The sequence below is a fragment of the Aethalodelphis obliquidens genome, unplaced genomic scaffold, assembly GCF_003676395.1.
Source record: "Aethalodelphis obliquidens isolate GAN/ISIS:26980383/991018 unplaced genomic scaffold, ASM367639v1 scaffold41, whole genome shotgun sequence".
NCBI lineage: Eukaryota > Metazoa > Chordata > Mammalia > Artiodactyla > Delphinidae > Aethalodelphis > Aethalodelphis obliquidens.
This window is the reverse complement of record NW_020837985.1, coordinates 2545467-2570159: the sequence shown is the minus strand read 5'-3', so window position 1 is coordinate 2570159 and position 24693 is coordinate 2545467. Positions and strand designations below refer to the sequence as shown.

Sequence of the window (24693 nt, the reverse complement as noted above, 5' to 3'; positions counted from 1 at the left end):
CCTTTATCCTATCATCACAAGATTTCCAAGTTCCACGTCCTCAGTGGCATGTGAAATAGCTGGATTCCCCTCCTGAAAGATTTCGTACCATTAAGTCACTTATAAAGGATTGGCTGCAGGACCCTCCCTTCAGAGATAGTTCTCCTTGAGCAACACGTAGTCCATTCAGAGAAGTGCTACCAGGTGTAGGGTGGACCAGCTCAGCTATGACTGCAGGGCCCCCAGGCTCAGCCTTCCCCACCTTGAAGAATGCACGAGTGGGGCATGTCACACACAGATCAGTCCCACCGAGGCAGCACACACTGAAACAGGAGAGAGAAACCAGAACCCTTTCTTACCAAAACGGAAGCAGAGTGGTTAAGCAAAATAACTTTGGAATTGGACCAACCTGGGTATCCATCTTGACTCTACCATCTTCTAAATAAAGAGTCTCCAAGCCGTACCTTCCTCGTCTGCAAAATGAGGACACTAATAATACCCACTTTGGGGTTGCAGTTAGACGTAACCAAAAATGCATATAAAATGCTTAGCATCATGCCTGTCACAGAGGGAGATTTTAAATAAATGACAGCTATCATTAGCAAAAATTAGGTACTTGTTTCAAAAGTATGGAGGCAAAGTCCAGGGTTCAACAGAACTTGTTTTCCCTTTCAAATGATTATTTGATAAACAAATGTCATCTGTTCCTTTGAGAAATGCCTCTAAATCAAATGAATATACTGTGTGGAGTTGCAAAATAGAAGGAGAACTACACAGGAGCCAAGGGAGCTCAGTCAAACCCCCTACCCCACCCAGAGCCCTGAGATCACCTCTGAGGGCTTGGAACTCCACAGCTGTGCAGGCATAGGAGGCCTCCAGGGATTCCGCCCGCCCCACCCCCTTTTTTTAATCACACTGTGTGGCATGCAGGATCTTCGTTCCTTAACCAGGGCTCAAACCTGTGCCTCCTGAACTGGAAGCTCGAGGTCTTAACCACTGGAGCGCCAGGGAAGTCCCAGGGATCCCCCTTTTGAGAATCCCCTTTGTTTTTGGTGGGAAGCCTCAATGGCAATAATAACGCAGTCACACAGGAGCTGTTATAAACAAGGCACTGTACTGGGTGTCTCACCCTCTGGGAGGCATATACAATATCACCATCCCTATTTTACAGATGAAGAAATTGAGGACAAAGAGGATTTTGCTGTCACACAGCCGATAAATGGAAGGGCTGAGAGCTGAACCCAGGCACTACGGCTCTAGAGTCTATACTCTTAACCACCGCGCTATGTACTACCTCTTAAATCACAGGGAGGAGAAAGGAGTCTGAAGTCTTCTCGTTCTCATGCTCAGTCACCTTCCGTCTGATGTCTCTCCCGACTTCCCTCCCAGGCAGAGCTAACCCCTCTCTGCCTGTGGCCCCTGGAGGTTCAGTACTATGGGGTTTATCACAGTGTGGCTGATTCGTCTGCACCGAGAACTGCCGAGCTCCACTGCATCGTGCACTGTGCAGGAGCGGAGTCTGGAAGATGGCGGCGTGGGAAGACGCGGGGTCAGCGTCTCCACACAACTAGCGCGCCTGCCGGCCGCTGGTGGGAAACTCTGACCCCCAAGGAGACAGGAGGGACCCCAGAGTGAACCGGTAGGACAGAGGGGGACCGAGGGGGGAGAAGAAGTGGAGGCCAGACAAGATCGGCGCCCCTGAGGCCGGGGAGATTAGGAGAGGCAGGTGAGAGGGAGTCTCCGGGAGGAGAGGGAGAGGAGTGGAGGGCCTGGGGAGCCTGCTGAGCTCCCAAGCTGGTTCCCCCTGCTCCAAGGCCCCTCCAGGCCGCATGGGTCCTTGGGAGCATGGGGGGGGGGGGCGATCAGGAGACACAGGCTGGAGAGGGGCCCTGGGGGGCAGCGGGAAAAGAGCGGAGGGCGATGGCCCCGCCCACTCGGGCCCAGGAAGCCTGCTGAGCTCCCAGGCCGGTCCCCTGCCCTCCAAGGTTCCCCCTTCCCCACCGGCCGTACTGGTCCTGGGGGCATATGAGGGAGGCCGGGGAGATCAGAACAGGCAGTCGGGAGGGGCCCTCCCAGACCCCAGACCGGAGGAGCAGGAGAGGAGAGGAGGGCGTTTGCCCCGCCCACTCGAGCCCAGGAAGCCTGCTGGGTCCCCAGGTGAGGTCCCCTGTCCTCTGAGGCCAGGGTGGGGGCCACGGCTGGGCCCCTTCTGTTCCTTCAGCCTAAGCCCCACTCTCCACAGGCCCCGGGGCCTTTCAGGCCCTGGGCGTCCTGAACATTGGCCCCGCCGACTGCGCAAACCTCGCCCTTGCTTAGGCTCCGCCCTCCACAAACCCCTCCCCCACCCCGCCTTTTTTTTTTTTTTTTTTTTTTTTGCGGTACGCGAGCCTCTCACTGCTGTGGCCTCTCCCGTTGCGGAGCACAGGCTCCGGACGCGCAGGCTCAGCGGCCATGGCTCACGGGCCCAGCCGCTCTACAGCCTGTGGGATCTTCCCGGACCGGGGCACAAACCTGTGTCCCCTGCATCGGCAGGCGGACTCTCAACCACTGCGCCACCAGGGAGGCCCAAACCCCCCCTTTTTTTTTCTTTTCCCTCCTCCTCCTCTTTTTACTATTGTGGTACTGATGTACCTTCCCGTTGCTTATTAATTTATAATTTTATTTTTACATTCTTTCTAACATATCTGTTAGTTTCCTAACAATAACAAAGTATTTTTACTTTGTTATTGTTCTTTTTTCTTGAATTTTTGAATTTTATTTATTTTTTTATACAGCAGGTTCTTATTAGTTATTTGTTTTATACATATTAGTGTATACATGTCAATCCCAATCTCCCAGTTCATCACACACACACACCCCACCACTTTCCCCACTTGATGTCCATACGTTTGTTCTCTACATCTGTGTCTCTATTTCTGCCCTGCAGACCAGTTTATCTGTACCATTTTTCTGTTCCACATATATGCATTCATATGTTTTTCTCTTAATGACTTACTTCACTCTGTATGACAGACTCTAGATCCATCCACGTCTCTATAAATGACCCAATTTCGTTCCTTTTTATGGCTAAGTAATATTCCATTGTATATATGTACCACATCTTCTTTATCCATTCGTCTGTCGATGGGCATTTAGGTTGCTTCCATGACCTGGCTATTGTAAATAGTGCTGCAATGAACATTGGGGTGCATGTGTCTTTTTGAATTATGGTTTTCACTGGGTATATGCCCAGTAGTGGGGTTGCTGGGTCATATGGTAATTCTATTTTTCATTTTTTAAGGAACCTCCATACTGTTCTCCATAGTAGCTGTATCAATTTACATTCCCACCAACAGTGCAAGAGGGTTCCCTTTTCTCCACACCCTCTCCAGCATTTGTTGTTTGTAGATTTTCTGATGATGCCCATTCTAACTGGTGTGAGGTGATACCTCATTGTAGTTTTGATTTGCATTTCTCTAATAATTAGTGATGTTGAGCAGCTTTTCATGTGCCTCTTGGCCATCTGTATGTCTTCTTTGGAGAAATGTCTATTTAGGTCTTCTGCCCATTTTTGGATTGGGTTGTTTGTTTCTTTAATATTGAGCTTCATGAGCTGTTTATATATTTTGGAGATTAATCTTTTGTCTGCTGATTCATTTGCAAATATTTTCTCCCATTCTGAGGGTTGTCTTTTCGTCTTGTTTATGGTTTCCTTTGCTGTGCAAAAGCTTTTAAGTTTCATTAGGTCCCATTTGTTTATTTTTGTTTTTATTTCCATTACTCTAGGAGGTGGATCAAAAAAGATTTTCTGGTGATTTATGTCAAAGAGTGTTCTTCCTGTGTTTTCTTCTAAGAGTTTTATAGTGTACAGTCTTACATTTAGGTTTCTAATCCATTTTGAGTTTATTTTTTTGTATGGTGTTAGGGAGTGTTCGAATTTCATTATTTTACATGTAGCTGTCCAGTTTTCCCAGCACCACTTTTACAGAGACTGCTTTTTCTCCATTGTATATCCTTGCCTCCTCTGTCATAGATTATTGACCATAGGTGCATGGGTTTATCTCTGGGCTTTCTATCTTGTTCCATTGATCTATGTTTCTGTTTTTATGCCAGTACCATATTGTCTTGATTACTGTAGATTTGTAGTATAGTCTGAAGTCAGGGAGTCTGATTCCTCCAGCTTTGCTTTTTTCCCTCAAGACTGCTTTGGCTATTCGGGGTCTTTTGTGTCTCCAAATTTTAAGATTTTTTGTTCTAGTTCTGTAAAAAATGCCATTGGTAATTTGATAGCGATTGCATTGAATCTGTAGATTGCTTTGGGTAGTAGAGTCATTTTCATGATATTGATTCTTCCAATCCAAGAACGTGGTATATCTCTCCATCTGTTGGTATCATCTTTAATTTCTTTCATCAGTTTCTTATAGTTTTCTGCATACAGGTCTTTTGTCTCCCTAGGTAGGTTTATTCCTAGGTATTTTATTCTTTTTGTTGCAGTGGTAAATGGGACTGTTTCCTTAATTTCTCTTTCAGAGTTTTCATCATTAGTGTATAGGAATGCAAGAGATTTCTGTGCATTAATTTTGTATCCTGCAACTTTACCAAATTCATTGATTAGCTCTAGTAGTGTTCTGGTGGCATCTTTAGGATTCTCTATGTATAGTATCATGTCATCTGCAAACAGTGACAGTTTACTTCTTCTTTTCCAATTTGAATTGCTTTTATTTCTTTTTCTTCTCTGATTGGTGTGACTAGGACTTCCAAAACTATGTTGAATAAGAGTGGTGAGAGTGGACATCCTTGTCTTGTTCCTGATCTTAGAGGAAATGCTTTCAGTTTTTCAACATTGAGAATGATGTTGGCTGTGGGTTTGTCGTATATGGCCTTTATTATGTTGAGGCAGTTTCCCTCTTTGCGCACTTTCTGGAGAGTTTTTGTCATAAATGCGTGTTGAATTTTGTCAAAAGCTTTTTCTGTATCTATTGAGATGATCATATGGTTTTTATTCCTTAATTTGTTAATATGGTGTATCACATTCATTGATTTGCGTATACTGAAGAATCCTTGCATCCCTGGGATAAATCCCACTTGACCATGGTGTATGATCCTTTTAATGTGCTGTTGGATTCTGATTGCTAGTGTTTGGTTGAGGATTTTGCATCTATATTCATCAGTGATATTGGCCTGTAATTTTCTTTTTTTGTAGTATCTTTGTCTGGTTTTGGTATCAGGGTGATGGTGGCCTCATAGAATGAGTTTGAGAGTGTTCCTTCCTCTGCAATATTTGGAAGAATCTGAGAAGGATGGGTGTTAGCGCTTCTCTACATGTTTGATAGAATTCATCTGTGAAGCCATCTGGTCCTGGACTTTTGTTTGTTGGAAGATTTTTAATCACAGTTTCAACTTCATTACTTGTGATTGGTCTGTTCATATTTTCTGTTTCTTCCTGGTTGAGTCTTGGAAGATTATACCTTTCTAAGAATTTGTCCATTTCTTCCAGGTTGTCCATTTTATTGGCATAGAGTTGCTTGTAGTAGTCTCTTAGGATGCTTTGTATTTCTGCAGTGTCTGTTGTAACTTCTCCTTTTTCATTTCTAATTTTATTGATTTGAGTCCTCTCCCTCTTTTTCTTGATGAGTTTGGCTAAAGGTTTATCAATTTTTTTTATCTTCTCAAAGAACCAGCTTTTAGTTTTATTGATCTTTGCTATTGTTTTCTTTGTTTCTATTTCATTTATTTCTGCTCTGATCTTTATGATTTCTTTCCTTCTACTAACTTTGGGTTTTGTTTGTTCTTCTCTAGTTCTTTAAGGTGTAAGGTTAGATTGTTTATTTGAGATGTTTGTTGTTTCTTGAGGTAGGCTTGTATTGCTATAAGCTTCCCTCTTAGAACTACTTTTGCTGCTTCCCATAGGTTTTGGATCATCATGTTTTCGTTGTCATTTGTCTCTAGGTATTTTTTGATTTCCTCTTTGATTTCTTCATTGATCTCTTATTAAGTAACGTATTTTTTAGCCTCCATGTCTTTGGGTTTTTTATGGTTTTTTCCCTGTAATTGATTTCTAATCTCGTAGTGTTGTGGTCAGAAAAGATGCTTGATATGATTTCAATTTTCTTAAATTTACTGAGGCTTGATTTGTGACCCAAGATGTGATCTATCCTAGAGAATGTTCCATGTGCACTTGAGAAGAAAGTGTAATCTGCTCTTTTTGGATGGAATATCCTATAAACATCAATTAAATCTATCTGGTCTATTGTGTCATTTAAAGCTTGTGTTTCCTTATTAATTTTCTGTTTAGGTGATCTGTCCATTGGTGTAAGTGAGGTGTTAAAGTCCCCCACTATTATTGTGTTACTGTCAATTTCCTCTTTTATAGCTGTTAGCAGTTGCCTTATGTATTGAGGTGCTCCTATGTTGGGTGCATATATAATTGTTATATCTTCTTGGATTGATCCCTTGATCATTATGTAGTGTCTGTCCTTCCTTGTCTCTTGTAACATTCTTTTTTTTAAAGTCTATTTTATCTGATATGAGAATTGCTACTCCAGCTTTTTTTTGATTTCCATTTGCATGGAATATCTTTTTCCATCCCCTCACTTTCAGTCTGTATGTGTCCCTTGGTCTGAAGTGGGTCTCTTGTAGACAGCATATATATGGGTTTTGTTTTGTACCCATTCAGTGAGCCTGTGTCTTTTGGTTGGAGCATTTAATCCATTCACGTTTAAGGTAATTATCAATATGTATGTTCCTATTACCATTTTCTTAATTGTTATGGGTTTGTTTTTGTACGTCCTTTTCTTCTCTTGTGTTTCCTACTTAGAGAAGTTCCTTTGGCATTTGTTGTAGAGCTGGTTTGGTGGTGCTGAAGTCTCTTAGCTTTTGCTTGTCTGTAAAGCTTTTGATTTCTGCATTGAATCTGAATGAGATCCTTGCCGGGTAGAGTCATCTTGGTTGTAGGTTCTTCCCTTTCATCACTTTAAATATGTCATGCCACTCCCTTGTGGCTTGTAGAGTTTCTGCTGAAAAATCAGCTGTTAACCTTATGGGAGTTCCCTTGTATGTTATTTGTCATTTTTCCCTTGTTGCTTTCAATAATTTTTCTTTGTCTTTAATTTTTGCCAGTTTTATTACTATGTGTCTTGGCATGTTTCTCCTTGGGTTTATCCTGCCTGGGACTCTCTGTGCTCCCTGGACTTGGGTGGCTATTTCCTTTCCCACGTTAGGGAAGTTTTTGACTATAATCTCTTCAAATATTTTCTCAGGTCCTTTCTCTCTCTCTTTTCCTTCTGGGACTCCTATAATGCAAATGTTGTTGTGTTTAATGTTGTCCCAGGGGTCTCTTAGGCTGTCTTCATTTCTTTTCATTCTTTTTTCTTTATTCTGTTCCACGGCAGTGAATTCCACCATTCTGTCTTCCAGGTCACTTACCCATTCTCCTGCCTCAGTTATTCTGCTATTGATTCCTTCCAGTGTATTTTTCATTTCAGTTATTGTATTGTTCATCTCTATTTGTTTGTTCTTTAATTCTTCTAGATCTTTGTTAAATATTTCTTGCATCTTCTCAATCTTTGCCTCCATTCTTTTTCTGAGGTCCTGGATCATGTTCACTATCGTTATTCTGAATTCTACTTCTGGAAGGTTGCCTATCTCCACTTCATTTAGTTGTTTTTCTGGGGTTTTATCTTGTTCCTTCAACTGGTACATAGCCCTCTGCCTTTTCATCTTGTCTATCTTTCTGTGAATGTGGTTTTTGTTCCACAGGCTGCAGGATTGTAGTTCTTCTTGCTTCTCCTGTCTGCCCTCTGGTGGATGAGGCTATCTAAGAGGCTTGTGTAAGTTTCTTGATGGGAGGGACTGGTGGTGGATAGAGCTGACTGTTGCTCTGGTGCACAGAGCTCAGTAAAACTTTACTCTGCTTGTTTGCTGATGGGTGGGGTTGGGTTCCCTCCCTGCTGATTGTTTGGCCTGAGGGGACCCAGCACTGGAGCCTACCCAGCTCTTTGGTGGGGCTAATGGCGGACTCTGGGAGGGCTCACGCCAAGGAGTACTTCCCAGAACTTCTGCTGCCAGTGTCCTTGTCCTCATGGTGAGACACAGCCACCCCCCGCCTCTGCAGGAGACCCTCCAACACTATCAGGTAGGTCTGGTTCAGTCTCCTATGGGGTCACTGCTCCTTCCCCTGGGTCCCGATGCACACACTACTTTGTGTGTGCCGTCCAAGAGTGGAGTCTCTGTTTCTCCCAGTCCTGTCAAAGTCGCAATCAAATCCCACTAGCTTTCAAAGTCTGATTCTCTAGGAATTCCTCCTCCTGTTGCCGGACCCCCAGGTTGGGAAGCCTGACATGGGGCTCAGAACCTTCACTCCAGTGGGTGGACTTCTGTGGTATAAGTGTTCTCCAGTTTGTGAGTCACCCACTGAGCAGTTATGGGATTTGATTTTATTGTGGTTGTGCCCCTCCTACTGTTTCATTGTGGCTTCTCCTTTGTCTTTGGTTGTGGGATATCTTTTTTGGTGATTTCCAGTGTCTTCCTGTTGATGATTGTTCAGCAGTTAGTTGTGATTCCAGTGCTCTCGCAAGAGGGAGTGAAAGCACGTCCTTCTACTCCGCCATCTTGAACCAGTCTCTCTTTTTTTTTTTGCCACCCCATGTGGCTTGCAGGATCTTGATTTGCGAGCCCGGGGTCAGGCGGAAGCTCCTGTGGTGGGAGCTCCGAGTCCAAACCACTGGACTCACAGAGAACCTCAGACCCCAGGGAATATTCATTGGAGTGAGGTCTCACTGAGTTCCTCATCTCAGCAAAAAGACCCACCTCTACCCAATAGCCTACAAATTCCAGTGTTGGAAGCCTCAGGCCAAACAACCAGTAAAACAGGAACACAATCCGACTCATAAAAAAAAAAAAAATTTGAGATGGCACAAAAATATGTCACAGATGAAGGAGCAAGGTAAAAACCTAATAAAGGTTTTTATTAAGACCAAATAAATGAAGAGGAAATAGGCAATCTACCTGAAAAAGAATTCAGAGTAATGATAGTAAAGATGATCCAGAATCTCAGAAATAGAATGGAATCATGGATTGAGAAAATACAAGAAATGTTTAACAAAGATCTAGAAGAACTAAAGAACAAACAGAGATGAAAAACACAATAACTGAAATGAAAAATACACTAGAAGGAATCAATAACAGAATAACGGAGGCAGAAGAATGAATAAGTGAGCTGGAAGACAAAATGGTGGAAATAACTGCCAAGGAGCAGAATAAAGAAAAAAGAATAAAAAGAATTGAAGACAATCTCAGAGGCCTCTGGGACAACACTAAACACACCAACATTTGAATTATAGGGGTCCCAGAGAAGAAGAGAAAAAGAAAGGGTCTGAGAAAATATTTGAAGGGATTATAGTGGAAAAATTCCCTAACATGGGAAAGGAAATAGTCACCCAAGTCCAGGAAGCACAGAGACCCCATACAGGATAAACACACCAAGACACATATTAATCAAACTAACAAAAATTAAATTCAAAGAAAAAATATAAAAAGCAGCAAGGGAAAAACAAAAAATAACATACAAAGGAATCCCCATAAGGTTATCAGCTGATTTTTCAGTGGAAACTCTGCAGGCCAGAAAGGAGTGGCAGGATATACTTAAAGTAATGAAAGAGAAAGACCTCCAACCAAGATGACTCTACCCAGCAAGGATCTCATTCAGATTCAGTGGAGAAGTCAAAAGCTTTTCAGACAAACAAAAGCTAAGAGAATTCAGCACCACCAAACCAGCTTTACAACAAATGCTAAAGAAACTTCTCTAAGCGGGATACACAAGAGAAGAAAAAGACCCACAAAAACAAACCCAAAACAATTAAGAAAATGGTAATAGGAACATACATATTGATAATAACCTTGAATGTAAATGGATTAAATGCCCCAACCAAAAGACAGACTGGCTGAATGAATACAAAAACAAGACCCATTTATATGCTGTCTACAAGAGACCCACTTCAGACCTAGGGATACATATATACTGAAAGTGAAGGGATGGAAAAAGATATTCCATGCAAATGGAAAACAAAAGAAAGCTGGAGTAGTAATACTCGTATCAGATAAAATAGACTTTAAAATAAAGACTGTTACAAGAGATAACGAGGGACACTACATAATGATCAAAGGATGAATCCAAGAAGAAGATATAACAATTATAAATGTATATGCACCCAACATAGGAGCACCGCAATACATAAGGCAAATGCTAACAACCATGAAAGGAGAAATCGACAGTAACACAATAATAGTAGGGGACTTTAACACCCCACTTACACCAATGGACAGATCATCCAAACAGAAAATTAATAAGGAAACACAAGCTTTAAATGACACAATAGACCAGATAGATCTAAATGATATTTATAGAACATTCCACCCAAAAGTGGCAGAATACACTTTCTTCTCAAGTGCACATGGAACATTCTCCAGGATAGATCACATCTTGGGTCACAATCAAGCCTTGGAAAATTTAAGAAAATTGAAATCGTATCAAGCATCTTTTCTGACCACAATGCTATGAGATTGGAAATCAAATACAGGAAAAAAAAATTGTAAAAAACACAAATACATGGAGGCTAAACAGTGCACTACTAAATAACCAAGAGATCACTGAAGAAATCAAAGAAGAAATTTAAAAAATACATAGAAACAAATGACAATGAAAACACAACAACCCAAAACCTATGGGACACAGCAAAAGCAGTTCTAAGAGGGAGGTTTATAGCAATACAATCTCACCTCAAGAAACAAGAAAAATCTCAAATAAACAATCTAAACCTACACTTAAAACAACTAGAGAAAGAGAAGAAAACCCAGTCATTAGAAGGAAAGAAATCAAAAATATCAGAGCAGAAATAAATGAAATAGAAATGAAGACAATAATAACAAAGATCAATAAAATTAAAAGGTGATTCTTTGAGAAGATAAACAAAATTGATAAACCCTTAGCCAGACTCATCAAGAATAAAAGGGAGAGGATGCAAATCAATAAAATTAGCAATGAAAAAGGAGTAATCACAACTGACACTGCAGAAATACAAAGGATTACAAGAGACTACTACAAACAACTATATGCCAATAAAATGGACAACCACAAAGAAATGGACAAATTCTTGGAAATGTACAATTTGGAAAGACTGAACCAGGAAGAATTAGAAACTATAAACAGACCTATCCAAGTAATGAAATTGAAACCATAATTAAAAATTTTCCAAGGAACAAAAGTTCAGGACCAGATGGCTTCACAGGTGAATTCTATCAAACATTTACAGACGAGCTAACACCCATCCTTCTCAAACTCTTCCAAAAAACTGCAGAGGGAGAAACATTCCCAAATTCATTCTATGAAGCCACCATCATCCTGATACCAAAACCAGAAAAAGATATTACAAAAAAAGAAAATTATAGGGGCTTCCCTGGTGGCGCAGTGGTTGAGAGTCCACCTGCCGATGCAGAGGACACGGGTTCGTGTCCTGGTCCAGGAAGATCCCACATGCCGCAGAACGGCTAGGCCCATGAGCCATGGCCGCTGAGCCTGCGTGTCCGGAGCCTGTGCTTCGCAACGGGAGAGGCCACTACAGTGAGAGACCCGTGTACCACAAAAAAAAAAAAGAAAATTATAGACCAATATCACTGATGAACATAGATGCAAAAATCCTGAACAAAATACTAGCAAACAGAATCCAGCAGCACATTAAAAGGATCATACACCATGATCAAGTGGGACTTATCCAAGGGATGCAAGGATTCTCCAATATACACAAATCAATCAATGTGATACACCACATTAACAAATTAAGGAATAAAAACCATATGATCATCTCAATAGATGCAGAAAAAGCTTTTGACAAAATTCAACACTGATTTATGATAAAAACTCTCCAGAAAATGGGCATAGAGGGAACCTACCTCAACATAATAAAGGCCATATATGACAAACCCACAGCAAGCATCATACTCAATGTTGAAAAACTGAAAGCATTTACACCAGGATCAGGAACAAGACAAGGATGTCCACTCTCACCACTCTTATTCAACATAGTTTTGGAAGTCCTATTCATAGCAATCAGAGAAGAAAAAGAAATAAAAGGAATACAAATTGAAAAAGAAGAAGTAAACCTGTCACTATTTGCCAGTGACATGATACTCTACATAGGAAATCCTAAAGAGGCCACCAGAAAACTACTAGAACTAATCAATGAATTTTTTAAGGTTGCAGGATACAAAATTAATGCACAGAAATCTCTGGCATTCTTACACACCAACAATGAAAAATCAGAAAGAGAAATTAAGGAAACAGTCCCATTTACCACTGCAACAAAAAGAATAAAATACCTAGGAATACCCCTGCCTAAGGAGGCAAAAGACTTGTATTCAGAAAACTATAAGACACTGATGAAAGAAATCAAAGATGATATAAACAGATGGAGAAATATACCATGTTCTTGGATTGGAAGAATCAATATTGTGAAAATGACTATACTACCCAAAGCAATGTACAGATTCATTGCAATCCCTATCAAACTACCAATGGCATTCTTCACAGAATCAGAACAAAAAATCTTACAATTCGTATGGAAGCACAAAAGAACCCGAATAGCCAAAGCAATCTTGAGAAAGAGAAATGGAGTTGGAGGAATCAGGCTCCCCAACTTCAAATTATACCTCAAAGCTACAGTAATCAAGACAATATGGTACTGGCACAAAAATAAGAATATAGATCAATGGTACAGGATAGAATGCCCAGAGATAAACCCACGCACATATGGGCACCTAATTTACGACAAAGGAGGCAAGAACGTACAATGCAGAAAAGACAGCCTCTTCAATAAGTGATGCTGGAAAAACTGGACAGCTACATGTAAAAGAATGAAATTAGAACACTCCCTAACACCATACACAAAAATAAACTCCAAATGGATTAAAGACTTAAATGTAAGACCAGACACTATAAAACTTTTAGAGGAAAACATAGGAAAAACACTCTTTGACATAAACCACAGCAAGATCTTTTTTGACCCACCTCCTAGAGTAACAGAAATAAAAACAAATGGGACTTAATTAAACTTAAAAGCTTTTGCACAGCAAAGGAAATCATAAACAAGACAAAAAGACAACCCTCAGAATGGGAGAAAATATTTGCAAATGAAACAGACAAAGGATTAATCTCCAAAATATACAAACTCATGGATCTCAATATCAAAAAACCAACAGTCCAGTTAAAAAATGGGTGGAAGACCTAAATAGACATTTCACCAAGGAAGACATACAGATGGCCAAGAGGCACATGAAAAGCTGCTCAACATCACTAATCATTAGAGAAATGCAAATCAAAACTACAGTGAGGTATCACCTCACACCAGTCAGAATGGCCATTATCAAAAAAGCTAGAAACAATAAATGCTGGAAAGGATGTGGTGAAAATGGAACCCTCCTGCACTGTTGGTGGGAATGTAAATTGATACAGCCACTATGGAGAACAGTATGGAGGTTCCTTAAAAAACTGAAAATAGAACTACCATATGACCCAGCAATCCCACTACTGGGCATATACCCTGAGAAAACCATAAAGAGACATGCACCACAATGTTCACTGCAGCACTATTTACAATAACCAGGACATGGAACCAACCTAAATGTCCACTGACAGATGAATGGATAAAGAAGATGTGGCACATTTATACAATGGAATATTACTCAGCCATAAAAAGAAACGAAACTGAGTTATTTGTAGTGAAGTGGATGGACCTAGAGTCTGTCATACAAAGTGAAGTTAAGTCAGAAAGAGAAAAACAAATACCATATGCTAACACATATATATGGAATCTAAAAAAAAAAATGGTACTGATGAACCTAGTTTCAGGGCAGGAATAAAGAGGAAGACATAGAGAATGGACTTGATGACATGGGGTGGGAGGACGAAGCTGGGGCGAAGTGAGAGTAGCATCGACATATATACACTACGGAATGTAAAATAGTTGGCTGGTGGGAAGCAGCCGCATAGCACAGGGAGATCAGCTCGGTGCTTTGCGATGACCTAGAGGGGTAGGATAGGGAGGGTGGGAGGAAGGCTCAAGAGGGAGGAGATATGGGGACATGTGTATGCATATGGCTGATTCACTTTGTTGTGCAACAGAAACTAACACGGTATTGTGAAGCAATTATACTCCAGTAAAGTTCTGTTAAAAAAAAAAAAAAAGAGCAGAGTCTGGTCCCCCAGCTCCCCCGAGCCCAGCATGGGACCTGGCACAGAGCAAGCGCGCCACGTGTGCTGGTGAAATTGACAAGATGCTAGCTCACGTTATGCTCCCAACCTGAGTGTCATCAATCAAAACACCATCTCCCAGGTCACGGCCTCACTTTGGGGAGGAATGTCAGCCCTCTTAACGTCAGCCAATGTAATGGCCACTACTCATCAATCTCTTTGTACACTTAACTTTTTGCTTCTTCTCAACAGCCCTATTTTAAGAAGACGAACTGAGGTTTAGTGAGTAAAGGCAGCTAGAGAGTAGATGAGGTACAACATGAGGTCAGGTCTCTTTGTGTCTTAATTCTGTCCTAACTCCCAGAGGTGGGCAAATCCTTTACGGAGCTTCCCTCCCTCAGAACAGTGAATCCTCAGAGAACAGAGTAAATCCTTAGAGAATACGATCTAATGAGAAAAGCAGCCTATTGGATGTGCGCTCATTAGGGCCCCTTTTCACATGTCCCCACTCAATGTACAGGAAAGGGAGAAAGCCAAGGAAACAGGTATAGATCCATCTCCTTTAATCCTCACAGCGTCTGTCTAGAAGTAGTATTTTCCAGAGAGAGACACTGAATCACACAGGTGTTAAAAGTGCACAAAGTCCCCCAGCTAGAAGTACAAAGTCTAGGGCTTCCTGACTGCAGAGCAGGAAAGCTTTCCTCCCCACCAAGACCCCTCAGCAAAGACTGCACCAGAAGCCTCATGCAAGTCGTCTGAACTGTTTGTTCATCCCACTGAGCTTGGCATGGTGCCCATCACTCCAGCAGGTGCTCTGGGTGCCAGATCCCGTTCTCCCTCACCCCTCTTTTCCTCCCTCCCTTCCTTCAACTCTGTTACTTGCCCTCTTGGCTTCACGACAGCAGATCACATTGGATCAGCAGACCTTTCCAATGTCTGGCCTGCCTTGTGCCCATGCTTTTGAGTCTGAAACCCTGAAACACCTACACACCCAGAGACACAAGTATTTGCAACGTGCCCCTGTTTTTTTCTTTCCTAGGGTTCTGCTGTGGCTCGGCTGTGGGCTGCGGGGAGAAAGCAAGTGGGCTCCCCTGGTTACCTTCGTGGTCTGGCAGTGGGAAAGGAATGTGACCTTGGCAAAAGGGTCTGAAAGTCCGTTGCTGTCGGCTGCGATGAGGCCCCGGGCTTGGTACATGTGAGCTCTCAGCTGGAAGACATGCCGGTCTGTGGACAAATAACGGGAAGGGGTGGCATTAGCAGGCTTCCGAGGAACAGTGAGTGCGAGTGGGTGTCTGTGTGTGATGCTCACCTGTGGGTGTTTCCGGAGACAGACAAAGGAGACCACGGGCACTGGGCCTCTTAGACCAAAATGGACACAGGGAAGATGGGGGAAGAGGTCACGTTCATGGGCACTTTGGAGCCAGGCGTTCTCCTTGGTGCATTCACCACATTGTGGGATTTAATCTTCATAACGAAACAACCCCGTGACATATATATCATTATCTTCATTTTACAGATGAGGGAAATGGTTCCTAAAAAGGCTAAAATACATTTCCAAGTTTTCAGAGCTAACTAATTCCAGAGCCTGGATTTCATTTCCGTCAGATTCCAAAATCCAAATCTCTTCCTAAAATACCACATTTTAAAAATCTATATGCAAAACGGCAACAGACTCACAGACATAGAAAACAAACTTGTGGCTACCAAAGGGGAGAGGGATGGGGGAGGGATAAATTAGGGGTATGTGATGAACGGATACAGACTACTATGTATGAAATAGATAAGCAACAGGATACATTGTACAGCACAAGGAATTATAGCCATTATTTTGTAATAACTTATAATGGAGTATAATCTGCAAAAATACTGAATCACTGTGCTGTACACCTGAAAATGATATCATATTGTAAGTCAATGATACTTCAATAAAAAATTTAAAAATACCACATTTCACCTCTTAGTAAAACCTCCTGTTTCCAATGGTGTGTGTGTATAAGAAAGGGGGACATTTCTTCATTTTTGCTTCCATAAACTCAGTAAAGTCTTGAGTCATCCATCCATCCATTCTGCCATTCAGCCAGCCAGTGTCATTTTGAGCACCTATAGTATACCAGGCACAGTTCTGGCCTCTGAGGATTCTGAAGCAGCTAAGACAGCCCCTGACCTTGGGGAGCTCCAGGGACGGGGCAGAAGATAAGCAAGTGCCCTAATCCCAGTAACAGGAGCCAGAGCTAAGTGTCCTGCAGGAGATACAGGCAGAGGACATGGGAGGTTAAAGGCAGGAGTGAGCACACCTGGTTGACGGGATGGGAGGCAGAGACAGGGCTGCAGGTGGGGCAGACCAGGGTTCAGTGGGGGAACCCCAAAGAAGAGTTGAGTTAATCATATGCCTTGTTTCATGGACTTTATGATCCTTGGCCCTTGCCTGGCCCCTCTTGCTTTTTATATTCATTTGTTCCCTTTTACCCTCTTTTAAAAAAAAATTATTTCGTTCATGGATCATGCCTTTGGTGTTGTATCTAAAAAATCATTGCCATACTTAAAATCATCTTGGTTTTCTCCTATATTATCTTCTAGGAGTCTTATAGTTTTGCATTTTGTATTTAGGTTTATGATCCATTTTGAGTTAACTTTTGCAAATGTCGTAAGTTCGATGTCTAGATTTATATTTTTGCATGTGTGTGTCCAGTTGTTCCAGCACCATTTGTTGAAAAGACTATGCTTGCTCCATTGTATTGCCTTCGCTTGTTTGTCAAAGATCAACTGAATATATTTATGTAGGTTTATTTCTGGGCTCTCTATTGTGTTCCACTGACCTATTTGTCTATTCTTTTGCTAATACTGCACTGTCTTGATGACTGTAGCTTTATAGTAAGTCGTGATGTCGGGTAGTGTCAGTCTTCCAACTTTGTTCTTAATATTGTGTTGACTCTTCTGGGTTTCTGCCTCTCCACATGAACTTTAGAATCAGTTTGTTGATATCCACAAAACAACTTGCTGGGATTTTAATTGAGATTGCATTGAATCAAGAAAAACGTGAAGCAACAGAACTATCTATTTAAAATTGGAACAAGGAGATAAAAGCTTGGATAAGTTACAGAGGTAAATCCTCATCTTTCACAATGAGTAGTTATGTGTTAAATGTAAAATCAAGAAATAGTGATATAAACATATCATGTGGAATAAAGGGAGATAAATGCTTTAACAAAAACTGTTGAAAGTGTTTTTCCCTTTTACCCTCTTACCCAAGAGAGCTCCTTAAAAGGGTGACAGTTAACAAAGGAACATTCAGCAGAGGGTTGAGGAATTTCCTGACCAGGGTATGTCAGGAGAGCCCACGCTCTCTAAGCGTTCCTTAACACACTACATAAGTGGGCAAATTTCTCAGCTGGGAGTGAACTTGAGAATAGCTCATTCCCTGAGATCATCCACAAGCTGTCCCTGAAGTGAGTCACCCCAGAATTTTAGCAGAGCTCCCAATACAACCACATAGGCAGGACACTGCACACCTCCAGGGGTCGCCATTGACTTGGTCTAGGTTTTTGTTTTTCTGAAACCTTGAGTCTTACCAGCTCTGTCCCTTAGACTAGTAAAGCCAGCTTCCTCTTTGCTCCCATACTTTGGCCCATCTCTGTGCTGCGGCTCACTTTCCACGTGTGGTTATTAGAGACACGTCTGATTGCCCCCATTGGAGGGCCAGGATCACCTCTCCCACCACTCCTCATTCCCCACTAGTTTTCCCACCGTACCTTCCATATGCAGGTGCAAACTAATTATTGGTTGAATGGATATGTTCTGAAGCATAAAATGAACGCAGAAAGGAAATTCTCCAGGAGGTGTGGAAGGCAGCCAAAGCCATTAATGTCAGGGCACAGCCGAGCAAGTTTATTAGGTCATTCCATGAAAAGAACATGCTGCAGAGGGTCAGAAAGCTTTGGAAAAAGCCTTTCCTCTCCTCTGAATCGTTAGTAGCTGGGACAGCAAATATGTCCAGGTACCTTGGGTCTCTAGAGATAGTGTCTATAGAAATAAAAAGGTAACTTGATGTGGGTGTTTTCATCCAAAGATGAAAACTCTAAAGACAGGATGGAAAGCAGTGGAAATAAAGAAGAGTTTGGAGACAGTTTGTTCCATCATTTACTAGCTGTGTGATCTTGGGCAATTTCTAAACACTTCCAATACATCCTTTCTCCACCTGTAGAATGAAGAAACCACCCAAGGTTGGTGTAAGAAATAAATCAAATCCTATGTGTAAAGTGTCTGGCACAATGCTTGGCATATGGTAGGGGTCGTGCATTTTTCAAAGAGACAGAGCTGAGTTTTCCTTGTTCTTACGCATTGATATTGGGCATGGAAACCACCAGCTGAACCATTGGATAAATATCTCTAGAACTCTGTCTTTAAGTATTAAGCCATTTAGGTTCCACTGGCAGTCAAGTTCAGTCAACATCAGAGGAGCCTTGTGCAACACGGGAAACCTGGATTTGTAGACAGTCCTCCAGTGTTTCAGACACTGGCTCAATTCAAAACTCAACTTCAAAAAAAAAAAAAAAACTCAACTTCAGTTGAAGTGAAGGTAAAACTGTTCTACCCTATCTGAATTCAGCAGCAAGGATCATGCAAATTGAAGCAATTTGGAAACAGAAAGCAAAATGAAACTGTAAGGCATTAATGCTTAGACTAAAGTTCAAAATTATATGGAAATGTAAATATGATGGCACTCATAGCAAATACCTACGTAGAAGAGAGGATTACATAAACCATGCTGAACTGCTAAAAGTAGCCAACCCAAGAACCAAGCTAGAGAAACATGAGTGACCCCAATGATACCAGTTTCTACTGAGTCATTACTGGGAAATGTAAATGGCTGCTGTTCATGGGTCAAAACCCCAATGCCATGTAAAAGGAAATCTGCTTTAATTCCACAGGTCCTATGAGCACAAGAACTTACTGATGTCTCTTTAAAAGACATCTTTTGCTTTATTATTTTTTAAATTGTATTTATTTTTGGCTGCATTGGGTCTTCGTTGCTGCATGCGGGCTTTCTCTAGCATGGCGAGCAGGGGCTACTCTCTGTTGCAGTGCGTGGGCTTCTCATCGTGGTGGCTTCTCTTGTTGCAGAGCACAGGCTCTAGGCACACGGGCTTCAGTAATTGTAACACGTGGGCTAAGTAGTTGTGGCTCGTGGGCTCTGGAGCACAGGCTCAATAGTTGTGGCGCACAGGCTTAGTTGCTCTGCGGCATGTGGGATCTTCCCGGACCAGGGATCGAAACCGTGTCCCCTGCATTGGCAGGCGGATTCTTAACCACTGCACCACCAGGGAAGCCCCAAAAAAGACATCTTTTGCTTTAAATGCAAACTCAATCTATATAGTCTGCTAACGAAGAAGCTCATATTGCATTCTCTCCATTAACAGAAAAATATAAATATTTATTCCAGATGTTTAATAACTTCACTTTATTCTTTAGATGGGACATTGGAAGGTCAGAAAGAAAACTTAGAAACTGTATTAAAAGAGGCAAATAAGTTGATCCTAAAATAATGTGCAAACAGCTCATGAATGCCACCCCTCAGAAGCCCACCAGACACATCTTATGACCCTCTTGGCCCAGTGGGCATCATACCTTGGTAGAGCAGGTTAGCTGGGGGTTTACTGATGCCAGCCCCTTCGGAGGACATTTCTGCTTCATAGCCTGCTGGTAAGTTGTTCAAAATGGCACTAGAGTGTCTGGTGGAGCCCAGCCACATGTACACGTCAATTTTTGCTTGCATCGACCAACCAGCCGGCTGTTTTCCAGGAAGCTGGGGAAAGGTTACAAGGAAGAGACCCCCTCATTAGTAGAAGCCATTGTGGGCCTCACTCTCTGAGAAAAGAGGTCCTTCCCTGGGGCTCCTATTAAAATGAGACCAATGACCCCAGTTGCCACGATGCACAGTTTTAGAGGAGGATCCAGGTTTAATGGGGCCTGAAGCTCAAACAGGCCCTGTGTGATCATTTAAACCTAACAGGTAGGTATGGTTATTACCCATTTTATAGATGAGAAAACTCAGGCTCAGAGAGGCTAAATAAGTTCCTAAGATTACTCAGTTTTTAAGTGACAGAGCCAGGACTCGAACCAGGGGAGATGATACCAGATGTGGGCTCTGGACTCTGAATGCTCACAGCCTGCTTCTCCCCACACTGAGTTGAAATCCCCCTTCCCAGAACTTCCAATTGCCTTGAGTTCCAACCACAGCCTCTGCTTCTTTGCTTTGCTCAGGAGAACTCGAATTCTTCTTCCATAGGTCAGGCCCCCGTGGGCTTCAGGGCATCTACCTGCCCTACCACGTTGTTTCTTCCTGCTAGACACCTCTCATCCCTTCACCCCTCCCTCACGCAGTGTGGTTTCAAATTCCCTTGCTACCCTGCTTTCCCTCCTTTGAATGTACTCGGATTTGTATTTATATTTATGTTTGTTTGAATTTGTGTTTATGTGTGCAGTAGTGTGTGTGTGGCGTGTGGGTGCGTGCGTTCTCAACATGTGAAGGGCACAACTCAATGCAGAGCGGCTCCTTTATTTCTCCGTCACCAGGATTAGGGGACTCCTCACCCCCATCTAAGGAACCTCAGGCCCCAGACTTGTCTGGGTGCAGGATTTCTGGCAAGGCTTTCGCTCGGAAAGTGGCCACCTCTCCAGATTTCGTCGACTCTTCTAAGTGCCTCTTCTTAGTGTTTCCTAGGATTTCCCATCAATGCACAATTCCCCTTTCTTCTGCACCACTTCTTTTCCATGGAGAATCACAAAATCCCACTGGGAGAGGCTACCACTTGCTCTGACAATTTCCCAGGCACCCGTGGAAAGCCCCAGAACCCCAAACTGTGCCTGGTTCTTGGCCTGCCTTCCTGTCTTGCTCTGTGAGTTCCCCAAGAGGACTGTGAGCAACTCAGTTCAGCTACTACCAAGTGCCACCAGACCTTGCTGAGGGAGTGGGGCCAGAAGGGCCTCACAATGACTGCGACACAGTCCTGGGCTTCCCTTCCAAGAGCTCACATCTAGACAGGGAGGCCGACTTGCATTCACTTACTCAAATGCAAGGTCAAGTGTAAGAGAGAAGATGCCACAGGACCAGAGGAGAAGCAGGTATATCCATCCTTTCTTTAATACTCACATATTCCAGTAGGCTTTAATAAGTACTTTGGAGTTGGACTCGTAGAGAAGGCATCCCAGGAGGAGGGAAGTGCCTGAACAGAGATACAGAGGCAGGAGCTAACTGTGGTGATTAGGGCTGACGTTTAGTGAGCGCTTACTTGGTGCCAGGGACAGATTTGCTAAGAGCTTTCAGCAGAGAAAAAGCTGGAACAGAGAATGACACAGATGAGGCTGCAGAATCCTGCTGAGTATACGGAGGAGTTTAGATTTTATTCTTTAGGGAATAGGATGCCATTATTTATTCAGCTTTAAAAAAACAACTAAGGGGGGGCTTCCCTGGTGGCGCAGCGGTTGAGAGTCCGCCTGCTGATGCAGGGGACACGGGTTCGTGCCCCGGTCCGGGAAGATCCCACATGCCGCGGAGCGGCTGGGCCTGTGAGCCATGGCCGCTGAGCCTGCGCGTCCGGAGCCTGTGCTCTGCAGCGGGAGAGGCCACAACAGTGAGAGGCCCGCGTAACGCAAAAACAAAACAAAACAAAACAAAAACAACTAAGGGGGCTTCCCTGCTGGTTCAGTGGTTAAGAATCCGCCTGACAATGCAGGGGACACGGGTTCGAGCCCTGGTCCAGGAAGATCCCACATGCTGCGGAGCAACTAAGCCCGTGAGCCACAACTACTGAGCCCACGTGCCACAACTACTGAAGCCCGCACGCCTAGAGCCTGTGCACCACAACAAGAGAAACCTCCACAATGATAAGCCCACGCACCTCAACAAAGAGTAGCCCCAGCTCGCCACAACTAGAGAAAGCCCACGCGCAGCAACGAAGACCCAATGCAGCCAAAAAAAAAAAAAAAGTGATACTTCCAAAAAGTTTTAAAAAAAGAAACAACTAAGGTCATTTTGCTGTTAGTAAAGACAACCAGTGTGCAACTCATCGTTTTAAAAATTATAATAAGACAAAACACCCTCAATTCATCACTTCCACAATAAAAATGAAAATAGCTAAAATGCATTGAGCACTTGTTCAATCAAACAAATAGCTATTGAGAGCCTAAGGTTATTTTGTTGTAATAAAAGCAATCCCTCTGCCATCTGTACACATCCCAAGGACATCAATTCACAAAGGCAGGATGTTTGACTGTCATATCACAGTGATGTCCCCAGTGCCTAAAATAGTACTTGGCACTCAGGAAGCACTCGGAAAATATTTGTTGAATTATTTATTTATTTTTCTAATAATAATATTTTACATGTGCTGAGCACTTACATTGTCCCAGGCCCTGGTCTAATGTTCCTCCCTACACACAGAACGGCCTATTACTTGCATACTATTAACAAGCAATAGGTTATCATTCATCTTCATGACGACTGTAAAATAAATTCTTTCATTATGTGTATTTTAAAGATGAAGAAGTGGAGGTTCAGAGAGGTTGAGACAATTGTCCAATGTCACAAAGCCAGGCAGGGATAGAGCCAAGACTCAACCCTGCTCTACCTGGCTCCAGAGCCCATCCTCTTGGCCCAAGCTCCTCATACAGTGGTACGTGTACCCGTGCATGTGAACTGCTGGGGCATCTGGTTTAAATATAAATTCTGACTCAGCAGGTGTGGGGTAGGATTTGAGATTTCTCCCTGTTGGTGCTTATCCTGCTGGTCTATGGACCACAGTTTTAAGTGTTTGAGTAGCAAGACTCTTAACTATGCTGTGTTGCCCCCAAGCAGGTCCAATATCCTTTGCTTCTTAAAGTAAAACAAAAACACAAAACGTCCTTCATCTCTACTGCTATGAAAACAACCTGTATATGTGAATTCATGGCTAGAAACCAAAACTCAGCTAACATCTTGTGAAAACGTTATACAAGGACCATGGCTGCATGCCTAAAGTTTGCCGTTTATACATCTTTTTAAAAATACACACCTTGAAATTGTTTGCAAGACAATGCAGTCTCTCACTTAGGAATCCAAGTTGGGACTCACGCACCATCACTGAGCACCTTCCTAGGTGCTCGCAGAAACAACAACCCACGTTTCACTTCACGTGCATTTCCAGCCTCAGCTGTCTTCCCTGCCTTCCCCTCCCCCGCTCTCCCCTTGCTCTCATGTGCTCCTGAAGCCTGACCAACCAGAGCAACTTCTTTCCTTTTAAGAATAGCATGGCAGGGCAGGGAGGGAAAGAGAGAGAGAGAGAGAGAAAAAAAAAAAAAAATTTAAAGAATGCAAAATTGCGTCAGAAAAGTATGATCACCAATATGTAAAAACTGCACGAGACAGAACGCTAAAGTCTTAGCCTCTCCTGTAACCCACCCACCTCCCCTCCGGGGTCCTGGTGAAATGCCAGCTGTCTTACAAAAGAAGGGAAATCTTGGCCAGTCAGAAAAAGGAGAGAAAGATGGTCATTCACACAAACTGTGTTGAAGTTGGCCCATCGATATTAGTGTGGGAAAGGTGTGTTTGCCTTGTACAGACTTCACTTTGAGGCAGGACCTGGAAGGGTGTCTGCAGCTACCACTTTCTGCTGCATCCTAGGGAAAGCTGGATGGAAACCTGGAGGCCTGAGAGGAAGAGTCTGGACTCAGGGCTGTGAAGCAGAAGCCAGGATAGAGGTGGAAACGAGACTGAGGAGTGGCGGACTCAGCACAAGAGGTGACTCAAGAGAAAAAAGAAGATTGGGCCGCTGCATCCATCTTCCACAGGAAGAGTTTCCTTTTAGAATGAATGTCCTTTTCTGAGACTGAAGGGGGAGAATTCTGCTTTTCTGGATGGTGGATTAGGCTGAGCTCAGCAAATTCTGTTGCAGCATTTTTAGTAACATTATGAATATATTTAGATTAGAGAGAAAGAAAGATCCTGGAACAGGGACCATGAAAACCTGATTGCCGTTCCAGATTTACTATTACCTAGCCATGTGACTTCAGGTGAGGCAGTTTTGTTTCCTTTAGATTAATTAATATTCCCTCAACCTGGGCCCCCTAGGCATAGCAGTTTCCTAAAATTTGTAAATAGCTATTCGAGATGAATAAGGTTGACAAGCATGGGTCATAAAAGATGATTCCTGACTGCAGGACGTTGACTTTTCCACTGGGTGACGGGCACTGAAACTCCAAGAGGGGGATACAACGGCAGCCTCTAAACGTGTTTGAACACGAGGTGTTTATGGTGCCACTCAAAGGACAGCTGTTCTGTGCAACAAACTTTGAGGCGACTCTGGAAAAAATCTAGAGATCTGAGAGATTTACATTCTGTGCTTTGCCTCACTGCACTTTCTAATTCCCCGTTAAGAAACCGGAGTGAGCAGCAGGTGGGTGAATCCTTTGTCTCCCTGAAGCAGCTCTTGCTTTTTTCAGATTCACCAATTCAGTGA

At 42.8% G+C, this 24693-nt stretch overlaps 1 protein-coding gene across 1 annotated transcript in view; it reads right to left on the bottom strand.

The window, feature by feature from the left end:
• FER1L6 (fer-1 like family member 6) overlaps nucleotides 1-24693 on the bottom strand; it is a 126208-nt gene that overhangs the window by 57679 nt on the left and 43836 nt on the right. The window contains exons 17-18 of the mRNA XM_027132392.1: nucleotides 19826-20003; nucleotides 15300-15424 (exon numbers count right to left, since the gene is read on the bottom strand). Of these exons, the coding sequence (XP_026988193.1) occupies nucleotides 15300-15424; nucleotides 19826-20003 (303 nt within the window). The remainder of the gene's footprint in view (nucleotides 1-15299; nucleotides 15425-19825; nucleotides 20004-24693) is intronic.